The 26,817-nt window shown below is 38.8% G+C and overlaps 1 protein-coding gene across 2 annotated transcripts in view; it reads right to left on the bottom strand.

Moving 5' to 3' along the window:
* The window catches only part of STK32B (serine/threonine kinase 32B), a 176,900-nt gene that overhangs the window by 26,448 nt on the left and 123,635 nt on the right, over window positions 1–26,817 (bottom strand). For both annotated transcript variants that reach the window (XM_017824497.1, XM_017824498.1), the window contains exons 6-9: window positions 22,235–22,324; window positions 9,568–9,671; window positions 5,114–5,230; window positions 3,895–4,020 (exon numbers count right to left, since the gene is read on the bottom strand). In XM_017824497.1, coding sequence (XP_017679986.1) covers window positions 3,895–4,020; window positions 5,114–5,230; window positions 9,568–9,671; window positions 22,235–22,324 — 437 coding nt within the window. The remainder of the gene's footprint in view (window positions 1–3,894; window positions 4,021–5,113; window positions 5,231–9,567; window positions 9,672–22,234; window positions 22,325–26,817) is intronic.

The following is a 26,817-nucleotide window of genomic DNA, read 5'->3' as shown; positions in this document are numbered from 1 at the left end:
GTTTTGTTTTTTAATTCTACCCATTAGTGCAGTAAAGCCATCTTGTGGCACCATTTGTGGTGAACTCCTTCTCTCCTATTTAGGGATAAGAGCCAGCATGCTATGACCAGAATATCTATGGTTCAGCTGAACCAAATACGTTTTTAAAACATCATAACTTGGTGTCCTATTTACTGGACCAGTGTTTTGCTACTCCTGTAATCGGAGTAACTTGAGTTCCTTTCTTTGCCTCATTCTCTCAAAGCACTTACAAAAAATTTGCAAACAATTTGAGTTGTGTGGTGGAAAATGTTAAAAGCAGCCTGTTTTCCTCTGAGACTTCTGAGAGTTCAATCACACCATTGTCACTGTCAAGGTGGAAGACCTAAAATAAGTCATCTATAAATGACAGATATTTTTAGTAACCAAAGACACTAAGAAGTAAAGTCACATCAGAAACTACTTGTATAACTTGTGGTGTGCTACAATGAAACATTTAATTTAGAAATCGCTCCATCATTTTTATTTCTAGCAAATTCTGTGTACTCAAAGTGTAATACTGAGATACCTGATGCCTTTCCCTGCATATTATCCAGCTGTCTTTAGTAAAATGAATTTTGTTTTTATTAATGGATGTTTATAGCTTATTTATATTTAGCAATAAATGAATAAATAATTCTTTAGGTTTCATCAGTATCAGTTCTCAGTGCTCAGTTTTCTGAGCACGTATAATTTTAAGATTTTTTTAGCACTTAAAAAGTACATCACTTTAATCCTGAAGCTTTAAAAATAAAAGCAAATTATATTTAAATAAAATTCTAACAATTTATGATTTCAAGCTGAATTGAAGAAACTAACTAAACCATAAAGAAACACATATATTAGTCAAGTAAGAGATATCTTTATGGAATCAAACTACACAGGGAGAAATTAAATGATGTGATACTGCTCCCACAGGCCTCCCACGTGCCCTCTTGTCTGCAGGAGGCAGACAAGCTCCTGACACTAAGGGCAAGCTGTCAAAATTTATAAAACTTGCTAGTTTCAAAACTCTTCCCAGATCACAGCACATGTTGGCCCCAATTCAGCTTCTCACCAAAGCCTGAAAGCCAAGAAATATTTTGTTGAGTGGCCTCAATTAATAAATGAAAGTTTGGCTAGTGCAACAGAGAAAAAGTTCCTGGAAAATGTGTGGCCAAACTTGGTCTCATGAAACAGTAAAGTTTGTGATAAAAAGATATGTTGTGCTAGAAAAGACACTTTGATTCTTACCTCACTGTTTTTCCCAACACACCTGACTGACCAGGTGGAACAAGCAATATCAGAGTGTACAGAAGTGTCTGGTAGAGCTTGTAATGGGACTTTCAGATTAATCTGGATAGATAAATGTAACATTTTAGTCCTATTTCCTTTTAAGTGTAGAATATTATTTCACCTCAAATATTGCAGATTTTCTGTCAGTTTTGTAGGTCCCTACCAAAACATAAATAAGTTGAATCTAAATGTGAAAAGAATGGCTGTCTTCAGACACATGTCTAATGGTAGACAGTTGAAAGTATTTGAAGAGGATTTTCTCTTTTCTCAGTCTCCATCATGGACCATTGTCAACATCAGCCATAGAGACAGGTCACTGTGCTAACAGAGGAGTACCACACACATGGGTTGCACATTTGCTTCTGAAATTACATTTAAATTCACTTTTTTCACTGTGGTTAAGAAATCGGAAAACTTATCTATACTCCCTCAGAAATAAGATACTCTCAAAACAACCTAAATCCAGGTGTAAAGAAGGAACAAGCCACATGAGAACTGAGAAGTAAGGAGGTGGGGTCTGTGGCCAGGTGCAGACCATCCATCATGTGCTTCTCATGACTCAGTGTTGGGCAGGCTGGGTGTGAGCCAGCTGGATGTGGAAAATTTGCAGTCCCTTTGTAAGGTAGTTACTGCAGCCCAGCTGCTGTACCTCACTGCTCAGGAGTCAGGTTGAGCAGGGTGGCACACATCACACTAGCTGGCTGTACACTGCTGGACCAAAGCTGCCTTGAGTCTGATCCTTAGGGCCAGAGTTAAGGTGGAGGATGTGATCCTACGAATTAAGGCTTGAATGAGAGCAAGGAAAAGAGGGAGGAGATGTCTGGGGAAAGGAAAACACTGGAACAGCAACAGGAGCAGAGAACAGACTGGCCATAGGCAGGTTTCAGTAGCCAGTTTTGCTGAAGCAAGTTTAAATCCTCTCTCTTAAGTCCTAAGATGTGTGCCTATGCATGACTGGGCTTTGTAGAGTCTGGGACTCCCTTGGATCCCTCCGCCATCCCTTCCCTTGGGTATGGGGAATTGGATCCCTCTTTTAAAATACAGTGTTGTGAAATATCCCACATACTGACAGCTGTGGATTGAACTTTTAGATAGGAGTAGGAGGTCTAAATAATTTGTTGAGTTTTGCCAGAGGAGGAGGCAGTCCATACCTCTGATATCTCAGAGAGCAGCTCTAACTTGAAAAAAGGGAAAGAAAAAAGGCAGTCCCCATTCATCTTGTAGATCCACACCACCAAGAGAATGGTGTTGACTGCACTAGCTTGCAAAAGCATTGAGCTATAAAGTGAAAGGAAGGAATTTCCCTACTGGTGAACATGTTTCTGGAGTGCCTATAAGAGGGGCCTGCCTTATTCTTCATCTGTTGTACTAGTTACCTGCTGTATTCTGGTCTTTCCCCCAGTTCCCTGAGGGTTGGTTGACTGGAACAGGTACAGTTTTTTTTATTAAAAAAAAAGAAAAAAAATTGATTTAGTCTCAATTTTGCTTTGACTATAGCCAGATTGACTTATTCATAAAAGACTGTATGGGTCTTGGCAAATGTATTTCAGTCTATATAATTTTTCATTTATTGAAGTAAATTTGTCACATTAAAGTGATCTTTTATGATTAGTCTTGGGAATTCAGCTTTCCTTACACAAGCAGGGAGGCCCTGCTTGCCCACTCACAGCTTTCTTCTCCTGCAGGATGCTGCTTCTAGGGAAGGCTTTGGTCAGGTTCTAAGAAGCACAGTGAACACTGCCAGCACTGTCTTGGCAACCCACTTGGCTACCTTTGCTCCATTAGGCAATGCCCTCTTGCCCTCATCTTCTGAATGGCTGAATTGTGTCCACATCACGTTTAGCATGAAATTTAATGTTTACCTGGATGAAGACAGCATCCAGCTATTCCCCCTTCCTTATCTTTACTTACAGTTGCATAAAAAAAAGAACAGAAAAAAACCTTAGTGTGCTACAAATGTATTGTTTGGAGAAGAATTATAGTGCAGTATGACTGAACAAAGTGGAGAAGCATGTTAACACCAGAGTCATTGCTTTTTATTCATGGCCCTCAAATTCACTTAATTTGCAAATGATCAAAATGGAAATACCCAGAAAACAGGAACAAAGTGGAACCACAGTGAAAAAGAAACCACCAGCTTCCCTCACAGAATCTGAACGTTTTATTGTAAGAAACTGTCACAAAGGAAATAGGTCAGCCTTTTGGAAGAGTATTTTTAAGTGAAAAAGTAACAGCATACTGGGATGTTAAAAAGTTTGCCAAATGTTATCCAAATGCCTAACTTTCACAGTCACAACAGTTTTCTTGGTATTCTTTGTCTCAGAGTAAACCCTGACAGTCATTTGCTCTAACAGCTGAAATGCAAAGTCTGGAAAAAGTATTTTTTTATTTGAAAGGGAACAAAAAGCAGACCAAGGTAATTAGTTCTTGTTGTGATCTATTCAAATGGGACAAATTTTCCCTTAGCTGTGACTGAGTAAATGAAAGTAGAATCCAAAATAAATCACTGAAGAGCAATAAATACAAGCATAAGCAAGTAAAATGGCAGTGATAATTAAAGCTGAAATTTGCAAACGCTGTTCACCTAGAATATCGACTTACATTAGGAACAAAGCCTGGAGTCACAGTTTTCTCTAGAACAGCATCCCAGTTGACATCAGCTAGGTATGGAGAGTTTTGGATGTCTGCAAGGCTTGAAAGACGGCACTCTGGGTCCTTAGTTAGGAGCTGTGATCAAGCACAAGGCATTTTCTAAGGGACTGGATGCCAGATATTGTATGATACGTATTTTTGAGTAAGAAAATGGCTAGGAAATCTTCTAACAGATCCTAGAAGTTCCAATTAAAAAAAATAAAAGTAATAACTCTTAAGATATGAGTATAATTTAATTGCCAACAGATGGCTGTTGCAGGCATGAAGTTTGTAAATGTATTAGCAACAAAAGTCTGTTTACAGATGCATAAGAGTCCAAGCAAAATGAAACATCACAGTTCAATGCCACAGAACAATTTGTATTTTGTCTTTAATTTATTGGAAGATACAGTTACACTGATCATCCTGGCAGCAATTAAAATTATCCATGTCACTATCTACCAAAATTAAATTGCTCATTGCTGCAAAAGACATTGATCTTCTGTTACTCTATTCACACATTCACCAATGTTTCCTGTTCAAGTATCAACACTGATAATCTGAAAGAGACAGATGATCCTTGCAACGTGGCCAGATAATTAAAACAAATAAAAACCAGGGATTTAAGGAAGAAAATGATTTCCGGGGTCATGATGCATTCAGAAAGAGCTCTGTCTTGTAGCTTAGTGACATTTACAGCAAAGTAGATCGACTTTTGTTGTTGCAACTATAGCAACATGGGACAGCAAGAGATACAGCCATTTTAATTTTGAATCTCCCTGTCTGGAAACTGCAGCAGAAGTTCAGAGGGTAGAGTGGTTCTTCCTTTCCTCTTCCACTTGTACAACCATGGGTGGAGGGAATGGGGCCAGGGCACAGAGCAGGAATTATTGATCCCCAAAGTTTTGCTATCACTAGTGAATAAGTTTTAAAATAAAAAATATATATATATTAAATTTTTATTTCTTTGAAGCCATGAAAAGGCTGAGTCTAAGCCTAAGAATAATGCAGTTTCTGAAGAGAAAATACTGTAGGAGTCACATTCAGAACAGCCTAGAAATAAGTCTTGCTCTCTTATCCTTGAAATTTTGATTGCCTAATGTGAGTGCTTGCCAGATACCTTTGCACTGTTTGAGGGGCTTCTGGAAGAGGAGAGAAGAGAGGAAAGAATGTGTTTGTGCTTTCTTACCTTTTTCAGTAGTGCTATCATGCCCTTGCACCATGCAGATGAGTAGTGAACTCTTTCTATCTTGAACATGTTGAGTATCTCATCAATGGGGGTGGCTGAATGAATTTCATAGGGCCTCTGGGATAAAGTTAAATCAATATAAAGTCAATGAGAATGGATAAAAAAGCATAGACAGTTCACATTTTCCTGAGCTTAGCATTAAGTTGGAAATATCAAACCCACAAAAACATCTTATAACAATTTTGAGGCTAATCCTTCTTTATGTGTGTTTTTCTTTGGTCATAATGAATGTAATTACTCATAGATGCATTTCCTCTGCAAGGTTTTCTCTCATAAAAGAAAGTATCTGTTCAAATGAGGTGGATGAACAATTTCATTCCTGGGGCATTCTATGTGAAATGTGAATTATTTAATATTTTTTACTGAGTAGTATATTGAGAAACCAGAAAATGCTTACAAAAGTCTGTGTAAGAACCACAGTAAAAAAGAAGACTCCAAATCCCAATCCTTCTCCTTTGCCCCTTTTTTAAAATCCAAAATTAACTCATTACATGTAACGTGTTTGCAGTGCCTAAACTCTTCTGTAGGTGAAAAAAAGCCCTGGGTTTTGCTGTGCTTTGTTCATGAAGTTTCTGTGATTTATCTTTTATTAAATACAGCATTTGGAAGTAAAAATACTACATATAAATTTATATTCTTGTTATTTTCTATGTACATACTTGTATTTGTAAAGCAAGTTGTTATAATTATATTCGATGTATTTTTGTAAACAAGGACAGACAGTGGTTTGTTTGTGAATTAAGTTGTACACAGCAGGTGATAAATATATGATATGAGACCTGCAGCTAAATGCCATCATAGCAGCAGTGTGCAAACTGATGCATAATGTAATGTAATGTAATGTAATGGCCAGTCTTCGCGAGCGAAGATTTGGGAAAGGTCATTGACCCTTCGAGCCTGCGCAGTGGATTTTTTAGGTGAGACACAGCGTGTGCTGAACTGAGCCCACCCTTTAATCCTGAGGTTCATCTGCCGGGAATAATTCATAAACAACATAGAGTTACATTCTAATCCAATATCCTCAACAGCAAAGGGCAGATACTCATTACCTTGACTAAGAACTGAGTCATTCGTTGATTATGTTAGCATGTACTTATAGAAGATTATAATTTAGGAATATTTGTAGGTGTTAGTTATCTAATCTTTAAGGAGTTAGAGCCACTCTTCATAAAGACCCAGGACATATTCTTATTTTGGGAAGACTCATGCACATATTTAACTTTGAACATATGTATAAAACCAAGTCCATTCCAAGGCACTGGTATGTTCTAAAAATAAATTCAAGGATTGCTTACATTTTTTGCTTATATTCACATTGTTTGCCTGTCATTTATCAGGTCCATATGAATTCAACAGAACCTAAAGGCCTGCTCTAAATACACAATTTTCTTGAATCATGTTCAAAACTGTCATTTGAAATAGTCTGTCATGTGCTTTTCCCTACCTGTGGTAATGTTTCCATAAAACAGTCACTAAAAATGAAAGGTTAACATTCTGTCTGTCTGTCATCTAGAAGCAACCTACTGCTGACTTAGACTTGATATAACAGTGAGACCAACAGGATCACCGAGCTAGAATGCACAGCAATTGTTGAAAATGGTGATTAACTCTAAAAATAGCAACTATAAGGAATTATGACTCATGGAAAGTTTTTGTGTCAAGGATGTTTCTGCCCAGGCCTTTTTCCTCACAGAAGAATCCCTAAAACTTACTTTATTTTAAATATTATTAGCATTCTGCAGTCTTGATTTTTTGAGCTTTGAAGAGATTTTAAATATTGTTATTATTTAATTTGAACTATAAATGGCCATTATAAGTTTGGTCTTTTGAGGTCCTTCACACCTTTATCTCCCATGCTTTTCACCTATTCACTCTACTTGAAGGTCATATCCCTTCTGTTCTATTTTGTGAAAGAGAAAAAATATCTGGTTTGCTTGTGTTCATGATGTTTTACCAAAGTTTGTTGTAAACTGTTCACATTGCAGTGAAAGAGTCTGTGAGTCCTACCTCCTACCTCATTCCTCCACTTTGTCTCTATTGAATGTATGGTATATATAGTTATTGCAGTATTTTAGCATTTGTCTATAGCTCAGGAACAGACTGATGTCTCACTGTTTGCATTATAGAATTTAATTCCTTGGACTTGGAGAAAAGATCAATGTTTGATGCAAAGCTTTATTAATTTAATTTGGTTTTCTTGCTAGGTCTTTTATTAGCAACTGGGTAAGGAGAAAAATGCACCTACAACTTACTGAGAAATGCTAGCACTACTATGGGTAACCAAAAAATGGTCCAGACAGCTCTGTACTGGATGCAACCTGCTCCTGTAGCTGAGCCCCATTTCCAGCACTGCATTATTTTGGCTGCCCAGCAGTAGGGAGCCAGGCATGAGAATGGCTGGAATGCCTTGAACACCCTGAGCCTCCCCTGAGGGCTCTTACAGCAGCAGAGGCAAATAAAAACAAAAATTCAGCTCAATGAAAAACAACTCATTTTTACTTAATGTCTCTTGAATGCAGGCTGTCAGTGTCATACACTATGCACAGCTCAGAGGTGGAAAATGAAATTTGTGATGCTTCTCATTTCCAATGCACCTTTTTTCTTTACCTCCCACCCTCCCCATGCACTAGGATTCACCACACTCCAACTGCAGAAAGTCCTGTTGTACACAGCAACGTGCCTCAGGTTAAGCACATTTCCTAAACCCTCTGCTACTTCTCTTGTCATCAATTCTGTCAGTTTAGGCCTTGTCTAGACTAGAAAAATTTAGAAATACAATTCAGGAAAGACTGGCCCTTTTCCTAGTCCATACAGGGCTGTGGGCTGCCAGGCCACCCTCTGTCTTGCTCAGTAGGCAAGAGCTGCTCTTCCAGAGGAAACAAGCAGCTGGCTTGGTTGACTGGAACAGGTACAGATGGTAATGTTTTTATTAAAAAAAAAAAGAAAAAAATTGATGTAGTCTCAATTTCGCTTTGTCTATAGCCAGATTGACTTATTCAGAAAAGACTGTATGGATCTTGGTGAATGTATTTCAGTCTATGTAATTTTTTATTTATTGAAGTGAATTTGTCACATTAAAGTGATCTTTTGTGATTAGTCTTGGGAATTCAGCCTTCCTTACACAATCATTCACTGTGCTTCTTTCTTGGAGACACTCACTGGTGAAAGGATTGATTTAAAACCATCAGGATGCTCTCTTAATTTACTGTATGTGCAGCTAGTACTACTGTCTGTGACTAGGGTTGAGGATGAATTATGCTTATCACTGCCAGATCTTAACTTCTCCATACTGAGAAGAATGTCAGTTTAAAAGGTCCCTAACTTTTGAGAAGGATGGTCGAGAAAAATTGCTAATAATTGTTACTTTGTTGTTTTTTTTTTTGTCAAAAAAGGTTTTTAATGCTCCTTTGCTCTGACAGCAGAAACAGTCTTTGCAAGGGAGAGATCTTTGCATCAGGAACATGGCTTTTGCCATTTCTGTGGAAATACAAAATAGACTGGCCAAGTTCTAGGCCTTTGAAAAATGTAGCTTGTGAAGTAAAAATATGCCAACACTGAAATTTATTTTTTCCATCTAAAAGTGGAAATAATAATTCTTTATTTCTGTTTTCTTTTATCTGTCATCCTATACAAAATTGTGAGATCTTTGTGGGGTGGATTGTTTGGCAGGACAAGGTAGCAGAACTGTGTTAGTGTCATATAATAAAAAATATTTCTTCCTTTAAAACAGCACACTGCAATGCAATAAAATCCCCTTTACAAAACAGGAGTTAAAAGTAATTCCCTCCCTTCATCCCCCCAAATTGCTACTTTGGCTATGTTATCATCCTGAAATGGTATAGAAATAACTGTTTTCCATAGGGAATAGTAAATATTTACACAACAAGCTGCAATCTTTTGAACCAAAATGGAAAAGAATTTTCCATTATCTTCTGTGATATTTGACCATGCTCAGGAAGATTTTTCATTAAGCTTATTCACATAATTGATTAGATAAGAAACAAATGCACTGGCAGATAAGCATTTTCTATAGTTGGGCCAAGCTTCTTAAGCTATTACATTAGATCTTTTATGGTATTAGCCAAGAGAATCAAAGATATAATAGCTTCTGAAGCAGCTCTACTTCTATCTGGAAAAAAATACCATTGTTTGCAATTCAGCACTGTGGAGAACCATTAAACATTAGGCCTTTCCTTAGCCAAACCGAGGCAAACTTTCATAATGTATTTGAGGGTGAGGTGAAACTTTCCCAAGAATATTTTCAGCTGGTATAGAACCAGGACAGCATTCCTGACCCGAGCCTTGTACACTCAAATTTTATCATGAAAAGTGCATTCAGAGGCACTGCAAACTTGAGACTTCTGTTAAATAACAACAAACCCAATCATTCTTACCCAACCCCTCAGTAACTCATATGCTGTAATTCCTAGTGACCACCAGTCTACTGGGTACGAGTATCCTGGACCTCCATCCATAAAAGCCTGGAACACTTCTGGAGCTAAAACAATAAATCAAATCAAACAAAAAGCATTTAGTTAAGGTTAGACTATGGATCATTAATATTCACAGCTGAAAAATTAATAAAGACTCAACTAACTGGAATTAAATACATTTATAAGCACAGCATTTCTGGGATGCAGTTTCAGTGTCTTGGTTTACTGATAGCAAGCAACCCTCACTGGCCAAGGTTTTTCAAAAGTTAGCAATTTCGTATGTTAATTCTTACCTGGTCCATTTAAGTTTTAAGTTATGTGAATAAAAATAACTAATAGGAAGAGAATTCCTAATCTGAAGTGTGACTTAGAACCTTTAGGATAATGTAAACATCACATGGGAAAAATATCTGCAAGCGAGATGATCCTTTGTGATTGATGGAGGTGTTGAGTATGGTAAATCTCATCTTTATCCTACATTTGGATAAAACTAATCAGACAGTCTATAAAAATACTCAACATAGAAAAGTGCTAGTTAAATAGAAATCCTGACACTGATTGTATGCTGTGAGAAACTATCATGACTGGAAGTAAACAAACTTTCAATAAAGTAATGAATTCCATAAAAATATCTTTTGTGGGAAAAAAAAAAATCTTTTCAAAACAAGGATCCAGTTCACTAATTTTAGGAAAAAAAACCCAAAACAAACCATACTAAATAATGCCACTGTAGTTTCTTCAGAAAATCAGATGTAAATGAGAAAGGACATGAAATGAAATGAAAACTCAGTCATGCTTTTCTAATGATTTAACAGCAGAATCTCAGTACACTTTGTGAAAACAACTCTTTCACTGGAGATTTTGTAAACAACATTATTCCCAGCCATAACATCATGCTAGATTACAATTACCATGTGAGCCTCTTCTGGCCATGATGCCGAGTCTAATGTACCATATTACCACCTGATTACCGTGGCATCACTTTGTAATGTGCTTACTGCAGTGACTAATGTAGTCTGGTCACACTTACTTCTGACTGGCAGTTTGGGGTTTGACTATTTGTGGCATTTAGAGAAGCACCTTTAATGAACAGAAAGGCATTTTAGACGAGTGTTTGCAGTCCTTGCATTATGGATGGCAACGCATTAATTTACAACTCCAGTCCTGACTTCAGAAAGTCTTCAAGAACCAAACATACTAGATGACTTCAGCATCCATTAATTAGTTATAGCAAAGCTCTAATCTGTAGAATAAAAAGCAGTGAATGAATGAAAGTGGTCTTATACTCTTTGACCAACAGGACCATCTCTAAAAATGTTAGGTATGAGATCTGCAGGCACCTAAATAAAGATTTTTGCTGGAATATGTGCGTTTGGAGAAAAAATGACTTGTGGGTCTCTGGCAGAGGCAAACTTGTGCTCTGATCCAGTCTGACATGAACCAGCAATGCCACAGGAGCCATTACATTGAGTTATGTCTTCATGTGTGCTTCCACTCTTGTTTGCATGCTGCTGGTGTGTAGGCACATCTTGCAGGTGTGCAGACTATCGGATAGATAGGTACTAAGAGGGTAAGCAGGATTTTTTGTGTTACTTTAGTGGATCAATGCACCTCAATTGCACATCAGGCACCAAAGTTATATTTTGAATATCACTGTAGGGTCCTTGTAGTGAAAGTTTGCTTGATTTAGCCTCATTAGTTATGGGTTTTGCCCACTGTGCCTAGATGATGTATAATAACTCATTACAGAAAATAGCCTTTGTGGCATTTTTACTGAGCTATGAAGGTATAATATTGGTTTCACTCTTTCTTTTATAGCTTTAACATTGCAATAATGAGACAGATCACCATCTGATTTCTGGGAGATAAAGGTGAAAGTACTTTATTGATGTAACCTATGACATTGCCAGAATGGTGCAGCTGTTTTGCTAATTTCGTGACTGAATTATTGACTTATATTTTATTTTCTTGTTCTAAAAGCTTCAAGGTCAACTCATCCTACATTAAGCAGATCAGCAGAAGATGTTCTCTTTTGTCCTGGAGTTTTGAAGTTGTTTTCTCTCCTTAAACCAATGGCATTCTTAGGTCAGAATATGAGCAGTTAGGGTCCTGATTTTTAAAGCAGATAGTCCTTTTCCCCCTACTTTGGCAATATTGTTTTCAGTCCAGCTGGAATGCCTCTCTGCATTCCATCAGCTCCAATGAAGCAGTTGTAAACACTTGTTTCACAAGATGAGAGGGGGACTGACAGAAGGTGCAATGTGATTTACAATATCCTATGTACAGGTTTTTTCTCAGGGTGAAACCTCAACTATGCTGAAGCCAAAAGACCTTTTCCCAGTTTCACAAGGCTGTTAAACACCCATTTCACACTAAGCTTGTGCTTAATCTGTCTAAAAGTCTTTTTGAGCTGAAACATTAGGAGTAAATGAAGGACTCCAGGATGTATGGCAGACTTCTGGAGTTTGCCTGCTCATTCAGAAACAGAGCATGATTTTACAGAAAGACAGCAGGCCCTCCAAGTCATGGGGTCAGCCAAGTTCTGAAGAACTAGAGCTGTGAAATACACAGCACAACATTAGATTCTGCTGTAAAAAATAAGTACGTAAGGAAAACCAATTTGGAGTGCAAATTGGATAGGATAAAAGCAAATAAAAAATCTGAAAGGAAAGTTGAAGTTCTGCATTGATTTTCTTTACCATTGTTATTTAAATAGACTATCTGTAATCTTTTAAAATTTGAATTTGATCCCAGGCTCAGCTTGGACAGCCATCCTGCAGCCTGCTCTGGGTATGTTCTTCCAAAGCATGATCAGATTTGAGCTTGCCAGCTTGGAGCAAGAGCAACAGCTCTGCTGTGTGAACCCCTTCTGCACACATTCTCTTGCCATAACAAATTCAGGATGAGAAGAATACTTCATCTTTTACATACATGGAAGTATTCTGCCTTCAAGAGTTTTTGTGAACAAGAGTGAGAGAGTGCCTGCAAGAAAAAGTGTTTCAGATTTTTTCCTCAAGCAGTTTCTACAGAACAAAGGCTTTTCAGGAAAATAAATTAGTTTAATAACAGGTTTGATCCTTCACATTCTTTTACCCAAGAGCTGTAGTTACTATAACATACAGTTAAAGGGAAGGCAGCAGATGTTTCCATGGCAGACACAAAACTTTTAAATAGCAAAATTAAATTAAAAGTAAATAAAAAGCAATAGCAAGAATGAATTCAAAGACAAGTGGAGAAGTGTTGCAATTGTTAGATCCCACAGGTATTCACAGCTCCCCATGAACTAACATCTTTGATATGATGAAGAACTGCCTTCCTAGAGCTGGCCGAAGAATGCCTCCAGCAGCAGGATCCTGGTCCACCCTCACTGCTCACCCTGCTTTGAGCAGAGTTGGACTAAAGGCTCCTGAGGACCCAACTAACACAAATAGCCCTACAATCCTGTGATCCTAAGAAAGCTCAAGCAACCACCTCCTCACAGCACATCTGAGGGGGATGACAGAGGCATCTAAGGCCAGGAGCCTCAATGGGATCTTTACAGCCTCTTCCTATTGGCAGTTACTGTGAACTACATGGGCTCTTCACCTCTGCTCAGACATCTGAAAAACCTGTCAGCCAAAGTACAGGGAAATAGAACTCAGAAGCAATGCAGTCATCTTGTTTGGGGTATTGCTTTTCATGTTTGGCAGAAGCGTGATCCGACACCTTTCATGCAACATTTTGGTAACTACAAAGACAGAGCCTTTAAATATTAATGCCATTCCAAGCTGGAACATCTGTACTAATTTTAACAGAGCAAACAACAAAATCAGGAATGTCTTTGTCTTATATGATAATGGGTAAATGAACAAATTTAACTTCAGCAACTAGCCTAGATAAAGTCCTTCCATTTCTTTTCTACATCTATATTTTTCTCTAAATAATATACTTTCATGATTTCATTGTTTATCTGCTTTGTTTTCTTGAAAAATCACATAAATGAACCCACCCTTTTGCTGCACTGCATGCTTCAGTATATTCCTTGCTAGTCCCTAATACATATTTCCAGTTAATTTTTTTCCCAACTTAATAAATTAAAATAAATACCCTTCAGAGGATTTTGTCTTTTGTCTTTTGGTTCTTTTGCACTCGATCTTTCTAGTAATACCGTATCACTGCAGACTGTAGAAAGTAAATAACTGATTATTTGTCTGTAAAATAAAACCATACTGGAGAACAGCTCATAAAAACACTGAACGTGAAAGCAAATCTAGTGTGTCTGCATCCACCTCAGAAGAAATGGCTTACTGGGATATCCATACTCCTGTTCTGTAGGTTTGTGCAAGAGAAATTATGGACAAATCAATTCATATGTATAAATACCCCCTGTAATTGTCATAGCACTTAGATGGTCTACAGTGTGAATTACGTAGATGATGCATCTCATATTTTATGCATATTTTCCTAAAGATCTGTAATAAAAATAAAGTAAAAAAATGGAAATTCTATGTAACTCATTAGTAATTATTACCTTTATTTTTGCAAAGTTATCAATATCTAAAAATATGATTCATGAGCTTGAAATAAAAGGGAATATCAATATAAATGCAAACCCAAATTTTCACTATTTTTTCCTATTGTAAAAGAGCATTTCATACAAAATGCTTTGAACAAGGGTTTCTGAAAATCTTCTGAGTATTCGTAAGTGTCACTTAACTTCATAAATTGTAAGTGCTCTGGGTCTCTGAAATTCAGGCCATTTTTAATTTGTTGCCCAAAGGTGAGTTTGAAAATGCCGTTCATGTTAAAATGGTCAATTTGAGATCCATCACTTCGCGTGGTTGGCACAGAGAATAGCTGTTATTATTTCTGATGGAGCATACTGTTTAATCATAAAGATAATTCATCAGAATAAATCATAAAATGGGGAGCTTGGAGTGCCTCTGATAGATATCCCAAATAGCATGAGGTGGCATTTCTTTTCTGATGAACTGATTGAAGTTTCACTTCCTTAGCAAGAAGATAATCAAAGAGTGCCCAGTGTACCTGCCAGCCACTACCTGGAGTCTGCCAAGTGTTGATTAAGAAGCTTACAGAGCTATTGCTTACTTTGGGGAATTGCTGACTTACATAGGCTGCTTTGAAACTCTGCAAAATTGGTGAGAGGGAAAGAAAAGTGAGATGAACACATTAGACCTTTCTTCGAGTGGCTTTTACTACATACTAACAAATCAGTATATTTAAGCAATAACTTGCAAGTGAATCTTGCAAGATGGATCAGTTGTAAGGCGTTGACTGTCCATGCAGAGCTAAATGTTGCAAATAAGAGCTGGTCATCAGTTCCTACAGAATGTCCTGTGCCAACGTTATCAATATGAGAAACTGAAAATAAAACAGAAAAATAAAACTATAGTGGTTTGGCCTCAGGTTTTTTTAGATGATCCAGTTCAGGTGGATATGCCCAAAACATTTCTTAAGAATGAAACCCCTGACATTGTTCACTCAATTGTCTACCTAAAGCTTTCTGAAGTCTGTTTGCAGAGACCCTACATGTCAGTAAGGGGAATCAAGGGTTTGTGGTTTACAGCAAGGGTTGCAAAGCAACACACTGCTGCAGTCATTGTAGCAAAATATATTTCAGTGACATGGGTTTTATTGTAATGCCTGAGATTTTCTAGATTAGAAAATAGATTCCAATGTGACATTAACTGAGATTCAGCAAATACCATGCTGCCAGGTATCATTTTCCTTCCACATATTAGTCCCTGATCGTGGGAAAAAATTATATATATATATATATATATGTATAAATTGATATATACACATACAATGCACACAATATAAGCAATATTTGGATTGACTAGCACAGGATAAGTTGTTGAAAGCTAAGACCTTTCCAAATTTTAAATGTGTGAATGACTTGATGTATGTAACACATTCATAATTTCACCTTGCTGAATCAGGTTTAAGGGATGACAGATTGAGTTGAATAAAAAATGAACTTGATTTTTGGAATAATATTCCAAGAACCTTGAAATGAGATGGTTCAGTGAAATATTAATTGCTTTCTCAGCACCGTGATGAGAAAATATTAATTTTCACTTTCCTCTGAGAAGTAAATTCAGGGGTCAGTAACTTTTCTAGGTCATGGTTTAAATAGAAAACAGAAATCAAACTGCAGTAATGACAAGTGATCTTCTATCCAGAGTAGAAGCTGTTTTAAGAGCTAAATGGAAGAAAACAACTTCCTTCTCCCTGAATATAAACGTGGATTTCGTAAACTATCAATTTACCTCCTAGTGTTTACTTTCTCATGTGCTAAAAGGGTCTAAATTATAATAGTGAGCTTTCTGACTCAGAGGTTTAGGCTAGCCAGCTGCTAACTTCTATTGTATAAGGCAAAGTGCTACTTAAAGCCTGGCCATGCTGGGATGATTTTCTAGTCTGAGGTCTAGGTTTGTTATAGGTGCGTAACTGATTTTGGACCATTATTCACATAATACACCTCAATAGTTTTAATACTCGTATTTAATGCAATTATTCAATCAAAGTAAATAATTTAGATACCATTACCTGAAAACAGACGTGGCATTTAGAATGCCTTATTAGTTTGCCATATGGCCATGTAACCTCTCCTGCCCTGACTCAGATTGCTGTCCTCATACAACCCTCTGCATCACTCAACCACTGAACAGAACTCACTTACTGCCCTTGCACAGAGAAGCCCTTAGTGGCTGAACATCTGGATCAGCCTCAGAGAAACAACCTCAGGTTTCTAACCCTGCTAAAAGAAAGCCCAGCAGCAATGAGGGTGCCATGGTCTCCTACTGTTGAATATGAAATTATAAAGAAGTACTTTCCTTACTCCATCCAAAAGCTCACAGTGGCTGCAGGGCTAGTTTTTCTAGAAATCTGTAGAAGGGATTTTGTCCAAAAATATTCATGTGCTGTTTAGAAGATTGGCCTGCTGTATGGACAGCAGCTGTTCTGCCCCAGTACTGAAATTAAATGTCTGGATAATTGGGAATTCATAGGACAGACTGTGCACCTGACACAGTAGAAGGGCCCTGGGATCAGAACGTGGTGCTCATAATGCCAGGGTCACAGGTTCAATCCCTGTACAGGCCATTCACTGAGGAGTTGGATTCACTGATCCTTGTGGGTCCCTTCCAATGCAGAATATTCTGTGACTCTATAACCATTACACACTCCTGCCTCACATACTCCTACAAGGTTAGCAAATATGTTTGCACCAGTTTATGCCCGCAAAAACCTGTGGCAGTTGTGTGGCATGGCCAAAGAGTAGGAGTTATCCAGGGGGCAGAAGGGCCCTGCTGGGCTGCCGGAAATTCCCACTTATTGACCTGTTTGTCATCTCCTCTGGACATCTGCTCCCCTTCAGATCTGCCTGCAGAGCTCCACAACAGATCAGTCTCTTTCAGGCAGATAATAAATAAAATAAATAAACAAATAATAAATAATAAATTAAAAAGCATAAACAAAAAATTAATTAATAAGAAGCCCAAACCAAAACTATTACTTGAACTCAGAGTGGAGTTTTTGTTGACTGAAATAGTCAAAGAAATGATTATATTAGTAGTTTTGTTGGAAGATCTGAAAGCATGGTAGCAGGTCACAAAGAGGTGAAGAGCAGCTGGAGGTAATAACTTCTTTCCTGATCTCCTGAGGTTTCTCAGCTGCTTATGGTCCTACTCATTAATGTCAGAGTGGAACAAAAATCTGAATACCTGCTTGCAGTCCTTAATACCCTCAACCACATTGCTCCTAGCATAAGCTGAAAACCCCATCAGTATGGTATTTGTTTCAGCACCTTAGAGTCTCACACGGCCACTCTTGGTTCCTACTTATCAGAACAGAAGCCTCCTGACTCATGCTGGCATTGCGATATTTCCCCAGGATCAAAAGGGCAGGTAGCAAAATCACCAGAGAAAGTCTGCAGCCAGACAGTCAAATCCTCCATAGGAAAAGGATGGGATTTTTAAAAACCTAAACACTGCCTTAACTTCAGTCAAATGAGCTACAAAAAGCTATTTCATTTCAGAGCGCTGTTTAGTATGACTGCAAGAAAGACCCAACTTGAAAGTTATCCATGATATATTTTAACTATCTTAGGAACAAATGTAGCCCTACAGGATGTTTTTTTTTTACCTGTAAGGTTGATATCAGGACATCCACTAGTTTTCTTCTGAGTCCAATAGTACTCCTACACAGTATTAATTAATAAATATGGATGACTCATACATTTTGGAAGTTCAGTGGACCACTGTAAATCCACAATCCTCTGGTAATCTCAGGCACACAGTCATTCTTCATCACGACAGCAACCTATGAAAGGAGCTGTGAAAAGCTGAGATAACAAGCCTGTAGGATAGGAAAGGGGTAGGTGAAACTTTTCACATAATTTATGGCTAATTTTATTGGCTTTGGATTTTTGTCAGGTGTGTTTGTATCATAAAATGTATTTTATTGGTTTGATTTGAAGTAGAGTCAAGTCACAGTGCATTATTTGGGTAACTTCAGTCTCTGCTAAGGAAAACATCAAAACCTCTACCTAGCCCCCCAAGCCCTCCTACCACTAGAAACAGAAAAAAACCCCCAAACCAACAAGCAAGCAAACAAACAAAAAAAAACCCCAAAACCCAAACAAACCCTAAACCTCTGAATGGAAAGTTTTTAGCAATGCTCACAAATACTATACAGATGTATGGAAATTGGTCATGGCAAAACATTTCAGTAAGGATAAAGCATGTGCTATAGAACTCAAATACACATAAATTATGCTGAAGTGAGGAATAAACAAAAAGTGATACCTGTCATGTTTTCTAGATCTGTTTTAATATTTAACTTTCGGTTTTGTAACTGAGCACCCTGATGCAGGGTAGAGGGCCATCACTGCAGATTAGTGTCCAGCACAGAGCATGTTCTTTGAGACAAAAATGTATTTCTTGCAGCCTTGTTTATAAGGGAGCAATTTAAGAAATGTCTCTTCCCCCCCCCCCCATAAAGATGGAACAGTGTTGAAAGTGGCAAAGACTTACATAGGTGCTTCTGCTCAGGCAAATGCACCCTTCCCTTACACACAGGAGGCCTAAGCAATAGCCTTTTGCAGGAAGAAAGAGCCACAGCTGAACACCCCAGGCACAGGCTGCAGCCAAGGACCACATCTTGCCCTGCACTGGCTTTCTTGGTCCACACCTCATGGAGAGTGGAGGGGGTCCTCCACAGGAGGACAAATGAAATGCTGTTCATTTGTTGGCAGCAGCTGTGCCTGACAAAAGCCAGCCTGGTCTCAAAGGACATTTGGCATTGCTTGCCAGTGTAGGATGACAGCCTGAAACCTTAGGAGTTTTCAAAGAGCTATTCCTACAATAAAACCTTAATCACAGGTGTTACAGAGGGTTTGAGCAGTGGATTTGTAAAATTTTGTAAAATCAGGCATGGGTGACACAGAGTTTTCCCAAAACAGCTGAAGGCACACATTGTCTTCCACAGCCTAAACAGTACAAGGACTCCCAAACTCTAAGAAGTTGATTTCACTTCAACATTTCAGGTCAATGGCTTTGAAAAGAAAATCTGCAGAAGCAGCTGGAAGTGTCTTTCCTCACCAGGCTGTTGGTCTTGTTCCTTTTACATACACTGCTGTCCATGTCTTTGTTGCCTATTTGTGGCAGGTATTTCACTTGTCTGAATGAATTGGCTGGGAAGGGGAAATACAGAGAAATTGCCAGCATTTCTGGAGAAACATTCAGGTTCAGGTACATTGCATTCTGCATAACCATTTAATAAGTAGGGAAATAGGCAGGGAATATTTCAGGCTGAGAAAGATTTAGGGGCAAAAAGGCTAATGTGAAGTGGGATTAACAAAAGGCTGCAGGAGATGACTCACACCATGCTTAGCATTACAAGATAGGCATCTTAATCAGAACAGCCAGGCCGTTTTTACAACACAATATCAATTTGCTGCGTTTTTTTCCTGAATACCAGTTTTATGCAGTAATGCTGCATGTGAGCAAATCGCTCCCTAGCAATTTCTCAGCCTATTTCAATCAGATTTCAAAGACGAATGGAGGCTTTAGAGATAACAATTTTCTGTTTATTTCCTTAAATTGGCCATAGGAACAAGTGAGAAATCCTATAAGTGCTTCTGCTAAGGCAAAAGCTGGTGAGTGCCCTTATATCTGACTAAATATAACAGGATTCGCATGGAAGTAAGCCTTTAAAAACTTTCAGGAGGGGGAAAAAGCTTTCATCACATCTCATACTGTCATCATTGTAAAAACCAGCATAGCATAAGACATGTCTTACAGAAAACACTAAATTTCCTTGGTTCTGGTACTCAGCAAATACCTTGCTTGAAGGTGACTTCATCTTTTTACACTGAGGTTAAAGTGTGGTTTGAATTCCTAGTAATGAACCTGGTAATGAAAGCTTACCACCAACCAAAATTCTGCTTTTTTCCATTTCTCTCACAGTCTAAATGGCTAAGGAAAAGCCACGTGGAAAGCCTTTGATACAGTCTTAAAACCAGAAATCAGTGCAACTGAAAAGTCTTTGTAGTACTTCACTGAAGTTATAATTCTACACAAAATAAAAGCTGAAAACTAAAAGAGGAAAGTAGCACCAATGAATGTCTGGCCATATCTGTCAAACTCTTAATATTTAGTTTGTTGGAGCTTTGATATCCAGACTGTGCCACAGAGTATCCTCACCCATCACTTTTCATCAAAACAGAGGATTTTTGCAGCTCTAAAAGCTTTCCTGCCTTCTTACAGCTCCAGATAAATGCAAGGGTGACTCTTCTGACTCTTTCTGAGTGGTGAAGACTGTACTTATGGCTTTTGCAGTATCTTTGCATTTCCAAGAGGCGAGGAAGGCACACTGGAGAAAAAGTAAGCTAGTGGATGGTGCCGTAGCCTCTTCATTAAAGGGAAGGAGAGCATTTTTCTTGTACTGTTTCTTCTTGTGAGAAGACCTGATGTGTGGGGAGGAGGGTTCAGAGGCAGAACAGGCACATGAGCTGAGGTGAACCAAGACCAGATTCATTAGTGTGCAAAGGTGAAATCTTTTCCCCATCTCCCATCTTTCCCTTGACCTCTTTATGCTCTGTATCACATAACTGTGCAGTGCTGCTCATCTCATCTAAGCAGAGTCACTCAACTAGACACTCAGCTAAAGCTAACCTGTACAAATTGCTGAAAAAAGTTTAATCTAAATCCTCGTCCCTCTGCATAACTTAAATACTTGAATCAGGACTACATGAAATGTTTTCTGGTCTGTTTTGAGAGATTTCTAAGCTTATACATTTATCAACTACAAAGACAGAGATTGGTGCACTGGTCCTGAGCCCAGTGTGGCCACACACAGGTTATTGTGTCCTGTTTACTGCCTAGACAGGACTGCTGTGCACAAGCTGCTCAGGGCAATAGACTTAGCTCCTGCTGGCTGTTGATTTGTAACAAAAAACATATCGTATCTGAAAAAACAGCTCTGATCCAGTGCCTGGGACTGCTCTGTCACAGTCTCACAGCTGGTGTGGAGGCACCCTGCAGATGCCTGCCTGCTTCATGTGCAGGATTGTGTAGTGCTCCTTGTGCTGTGAAAAACATCAGTGTCAATTCCTATTTCTTGGGCACATGCTTTCACTCCTGTGCTAATAATCAGAACTGGGGTAATGCACTGGCCTTCGGTTCCCCCAAATTACATTTTCATAACTTGATAATTTACCAATATTTCACCACTGCATGAGTGTTAGTTGTTCTCTGAGGGTGTCTGCTAGAAAAAGGCTCTTGGAGGCAACACCTCTGTCTTAATATATCATTTTCTGAATCCTATTTAGTCTTAGGCTAGTCATCTGCTCAGGTAATGACAATTCCATATACAGGAAGAATTAAAACATCAGATGTGTAGGAAGCCATAAATAGGACAAATCACACACGGACTTAGTCAAGGAAGCTAGCCTAACTTTGGTTGGACAAATGACCTTCAGGTCATGCCTTCTATCCTTCAGCTCAGGGGAAGTTTGAATTATTAATTTAGACAAGATGCTTAACATTTAGACACATGAGGACAGGTGAACTGAATTTTACTCTCCTAGCTTTCAATCAATCATGCATTTTAAATATATAATTAAAAAGTATCAAATGGTCTAAAAGCCAGAAGGCAAGAACTTCAGCGGTCACTTACAGAGAACTCTAATTTTAAACAGACACATTTTTGAGGAACTCAGAATAGCAAAGCAATTAAGTATGTGCCTAAATACTTTTAAACTGACATTATGTGTTCCCTAGTAGGTCATAGCCACAATGGTGCAAATCAATCATATATTCTTTTCTCAAGCTGTGAGGATTTACAGGAAGTAATGCAGCTGAAATTTTCATTAATTTGCTTCACAAACCCAAACAGAACCTGACCAGAAGCAGTGTAGAGATCAAATTCCTGCTTAAAACAGCATCCAAACAGCATCCTCCCTCTCCCGTGTTTTCCACTGCTAAAACACATATACTTTAAAAAAAAAGAAATTGATCACAACCAGTGTATGCTTTTACAATTTAAAATCCTTTTAATATAGTATTAGTCAACCTTAATGTGTGACTTTTCTTACATTTTTTTAATGGTTTTGAAAACTTACCCATATAGGGTTTTGTGCCAGCCATAGAAGAAGCTTTTTCTGAGCCTTTCACTATGGTTGCTATGTTAAAGTCGGTGATATGAACATGTCCTGCAATTACACAAAGTAGAAACAGAAGTTAAAATAGCACTTCATACAAATATTCCTCTCTTTATTTAACATTTAAGTGATAATGGAAAGAAAATTAATTGGAAAGATTCATAGCATTAATGAAAACTTATTATTAAATGTTACTCATAACTAGAAAAATCAAGTTGGAAGCAAAGTGATGGAATACTCTTCCTGTGTGGTTAAACCTGCTACCTGCTTACAGTATTGAACTGGTTTTGCTGATCACTCCTGAATCTTTTCCTGACATGAAGAAACGTGAGAAATGGGCCCATGAAAACCTCATGAAGTTCAGCAAATCTAAGTACAAAGTGCTGCACCTGGGTCAGGACAATCTCAGACATGAGTACTGGGAGATGAACTCATTGAGAGCTGCCCTACTGAGGAGGACTTGGGGGTTCTTGGGAATGAAAAGCTGGACATAAGCCAACAGTGTGGGCTTGCAATCCCGAAAACCAACTGTATCCTGGTCTGTGTCAGGAGCAGCGTGGTCAGCAGGCTGAGGTGATTCTCTGCTTCTATTCTGCCCTCATAAGACCCCACCTGGAGTCATGTCTGCAGATCTGGGGTCCTCAGCACAAGAAAGATGTGGACCAGCTGGAGAGGTCCAGAGGAGGCCATGAAGATGATCTGAGGGCTGGAGCACCTCTCCTATGCAGACAAGGCTGGGAAAGGTGGGGTTGTTCAGCCTGAAGAAAAGAAGTCTGCAGGGAGACCTTATAGCAGCCTTCCAGTACCTTAAGGAGATTTATAAAAAGGAAGGAGAGGGACTTTTTACTTGGAGATAGTGATAGGACAAAGTGAAATGGTTTTAAAATGGTTTGAAAGGTTTAGATTAGATGTTAGGAAAAAATTCTTTATCAGAGGGTGGTAAAGCACTGTAACAAGTTGCCCATAGAGGTTGTGGATGCCCCGTTCCTGGCAGTGTTTGAGGCCAGGTTGGATGGGATTCTGAACAACCTGGTTTAGTGGAAGATGTTCCTGCCTTCAGGGGGGGGTTGGAACTAGATGATCCTTGAGAGCCTTCCAACCTTACCATTCTATTATTCTATCATTCCATCTGTTTTCTCTGAGCAGTAAGTAGAATGCAGAAGCAGCATGTGAAGCTATGTGTGAAATTTATCTCTCCTTATCTCCAGCTACAGCCACCTCTCACAATGTCAGGTGCTCATGACATTCTCTACTGTCTCATCCACTACAGGTTACCATCAGCTCGTTTTTTTCTGAGTCTCCTCAGGGCAAAGAGGAAGATAAGTAGAAAACTGATATTTTTATCATATAATAACTATAAAATTAGATCTACAGTAACAGAACAGTGTGTATGTAACAGGAGCAGCTCCCAAATGATAATTCATTTGACGGCAGGTTGAAAGATGAATGATAAGTGACAGAAGTCAGCCTGGGGACGTGCTGCCTGACCAGCCAAACAGCTGATTTAAACTGAATTCATCAGGCTGGATGGCCCCAACCTTCTGTCATTACTTTTTTCCTTGGGGTAGCTTATGATAAGTGTAGATTAAATTGCTCCACCACAGTGAAGAAGTAGTTATTAATCCTGGCTTGCCAGGTAAATTGAATATAAATCCAACTTGAAAAAATTAAAATTAAACCCAGACTTTTAATTTGACAAGTCTTTTGTTAGGTTTTGCATCTCTGCTGTAGGACCAGTGTTATATTGTTGAGGGATGTAGATACTATGCTCTCTGTGATTACATCTGGCAATGCCATTGTGGAGGACAGAGTACAGGGAAAGGCACTCCCTTTCCCAGCTTAGCACTGCACTCAGATCAGGATTAATACATCATGTGTTGGACTAGACTCTTGAGTGACAAAGTCATGTGATTTTTTTTTTTTTAATCAAGTCTCAACCTCATTCAACCCACAGAATGAATCAGAGTTTGAGCATGATGCTGCTATTAAGTGAGGGAGGTTGTTATTATGTTTGCTGCCAAAGATGAAAAGACTGTAACAAATGACTGATGTTGGATTTTACAGTGATACTTGATGAAGGAAGAGCTGTATCAACAAATGTTATGCTGCTCCAACAGTCTAACCTAGATCCTGCTCAAAGTCCACAGGAAATGTACCTGCCAGCCTATGACGACTCTGCAGCTACACATGTGTGAACTGAATGTCTCAGAGGACCCTAGTTTGGCCAGATCTGAGCTAGTTTTGAAGGGGAAAAGGAAGAAGGCACTTCCTACTGCTAAACTTAAAGCTTTTTCCCCAAATGGGAGATACAGTAGAAGTGTTCGATGAAATGGTTTGCATGCTTTCTGTACTTCTCTCAAGAAACCTACTTAGATTTTATTGACCATTCTTCCTAAGATGCCCAGCTCAGGAAGACATCTACAGGGCAGACAAAAGCTGTGAGCAGATGAAAGCTATCCCTTTATAAGGAGCAGGAGGTGTTAAGCTGTCATAACACGAATTAACGTTCACAGCCCAGCCTGACATCACAATTCCAAGATGGTATTCCATCTTCCTGGTGGCTGAAGTGTAGCATATTTGCAGTTCATTTCTGCCATCATAAAACACTATGGCAGAAGGCTTCTTTAAAATGGTTCCTGAACCACATATAGCCTCCTCATTGCGGTAGTGTAAAGCAATTTCATGTACACTGTAGAATGAAATGTTGCAAGGATCTCTGGAGACTAATACTTTCCGTTTTTTTGACAGATAAATAAAAGTTCTGTCACTTATATGACAGCACTGTAAGTGATGCTCCCTATTAGACTGCCAGCATGATTGCCCATTGCAAAACATCCATTCAGACCGACTCATATTTGCAATCAAAATTGCCTCTCCTGCAGTGCATTGTTTTCTCTCCCTTTTATTAGTGTCCTTTTCGTTTAACAAAACCAAAATAGAACACGTAAATTGTTGTATGCACTGGTTGATTTTTTTTTTGTTAAAAATGCCTTTCTGCAAGCTAAGGGATGGATTGGGAAGCATAGCTCCTATGCATCCTGCTGCCAATACAGGAGCAACAGGCAGCTCCTCTACATGCAGTAGGGCATAGTGGAGCCAAGTCTATACTGCTGGAAAAGCTCCACCTTTGCTCTTCCCCTCCACAGGGCCACTCCATGGCCCACTGGCTGTCTGCAGGCAGCCTTTGCCTGTTGCTAAAAGGGCTGCTAATTGGCGCTGGAGGGAGAGGAAGGTGCTCTGCAGGCAGGTGAATGGCTGTGCTGCTGCAGGGACCGCACAAAACGCCTGGTGGGAGCTGGGGGCATGGGGAGGGGCTGAGTCTGGGACAGGGCCAGAGAAGGGGGGTGAATACCCTGTGCCCGTGAGCAGTGGAGGAGGGCTGGAGGGTGTCGAGTCAGAGTTCTGAAGGTTTTCAGGTCTTCTAAGCCTAAGGATTTGTTTGTTTGGTTTTTTTGTTTTATTTTTTTTTGTTTGTTTGCTTTTGTGGGGTGTGGGTTTGGGCTTTTTTTTTGGCTTTTTTTAAATGTTTTTCATTCCTGGTGTGAATATTCTAAGAAACAATTAGACCCCAATTCTCTATAGGAGTTTTTCTTATCAGCCTCTAAGACCTGTTTTTACTGCAGCTGTTGTGCATAGGAAAAGGGAAGGTTGCTATTGCTGCAGTAAATATTCTGGGACACCTCATACTGTTTCCAAACTTTCTGTTCTTGGGGACTTTTTTCCATCTGAGCTTCACACCTTGTACTTGATCTCCATTTCTGGATATGATTGTGAACAACTAAATGTCAAAACCAAGTCTATACCCTGGTACAATACTGTAGCAGAATGTCAGTGCCGCTTGGATTTAGCTCTTACAGACTGTGAAGGCTTCCAATAAGGCCTTACCGGGGTAAGTTACTACCTGCAGTACAGTGTATGACTTTGGAAAGCTTTATGCCATGTGACTTTTATGCCTTGCTTTTTCACATGGTCTGAAATCATGGTATCTGAGGTAAACAGCAAATGATCATTGTTTGGACTATTATTTAATTTTTGAGCAAATCATAATGACTATTAGAACAAGTCCTGAAAGGTGTCTGGGGTTGGCTGACTAACATTTAGCAGAGGAAAATGTACATGATTTCAAACCTCATTGAATTTCTCCGAGTCTGTAACCAAAGGGGTGAATTTGAGGGCAGAGAGAAGAAATATTATATTGGAGTTAATGTCACCAACTCAGCATGCATTAGAGCTGATCAGAAATCTCAGCACAGTAATATTTTGGAGCAAATTCAATCTGATTTGCCCTCAGAAGGTCAAACCCTATGAACAATTTAAAAAGCATCTCTGGGTTCATCTGTACTATGTATGAGAGCATAAGCTCACACACACACCTGAACTTGGCATGGCTTGGCAGTCTTCCACATTTCATCAGGGAGATTGGTACAACCTCAGTGCATGGCTATAGATGGGTTCAGCAAGGCCATGCATTTCAAAAGGTTAGGCTGCTAAATGGCCATGTAGGCCTGTAAAAGTTTCAGATATATTTTCAAAGTCTAGATAGC

This window comes from Lepidothrix coronata, unplaced genomic scaffold (assembly GCF_001604755.1).
Source record: "Lepidothrix coronata isolate B3197 unplaced genomic scaffold, Lepidothrix_coronata-1.0 Scaffold111, whole genome shotgun sequence".
NCBI lineage: Eukaryota > Metazoa > Chordata > Aves > Passeriformes > Pipridae > Lepidothrix > Lepidothrix coronata.
This window is presented reverse-complemented; position numbering and strand designations above follow the sequence as displayed.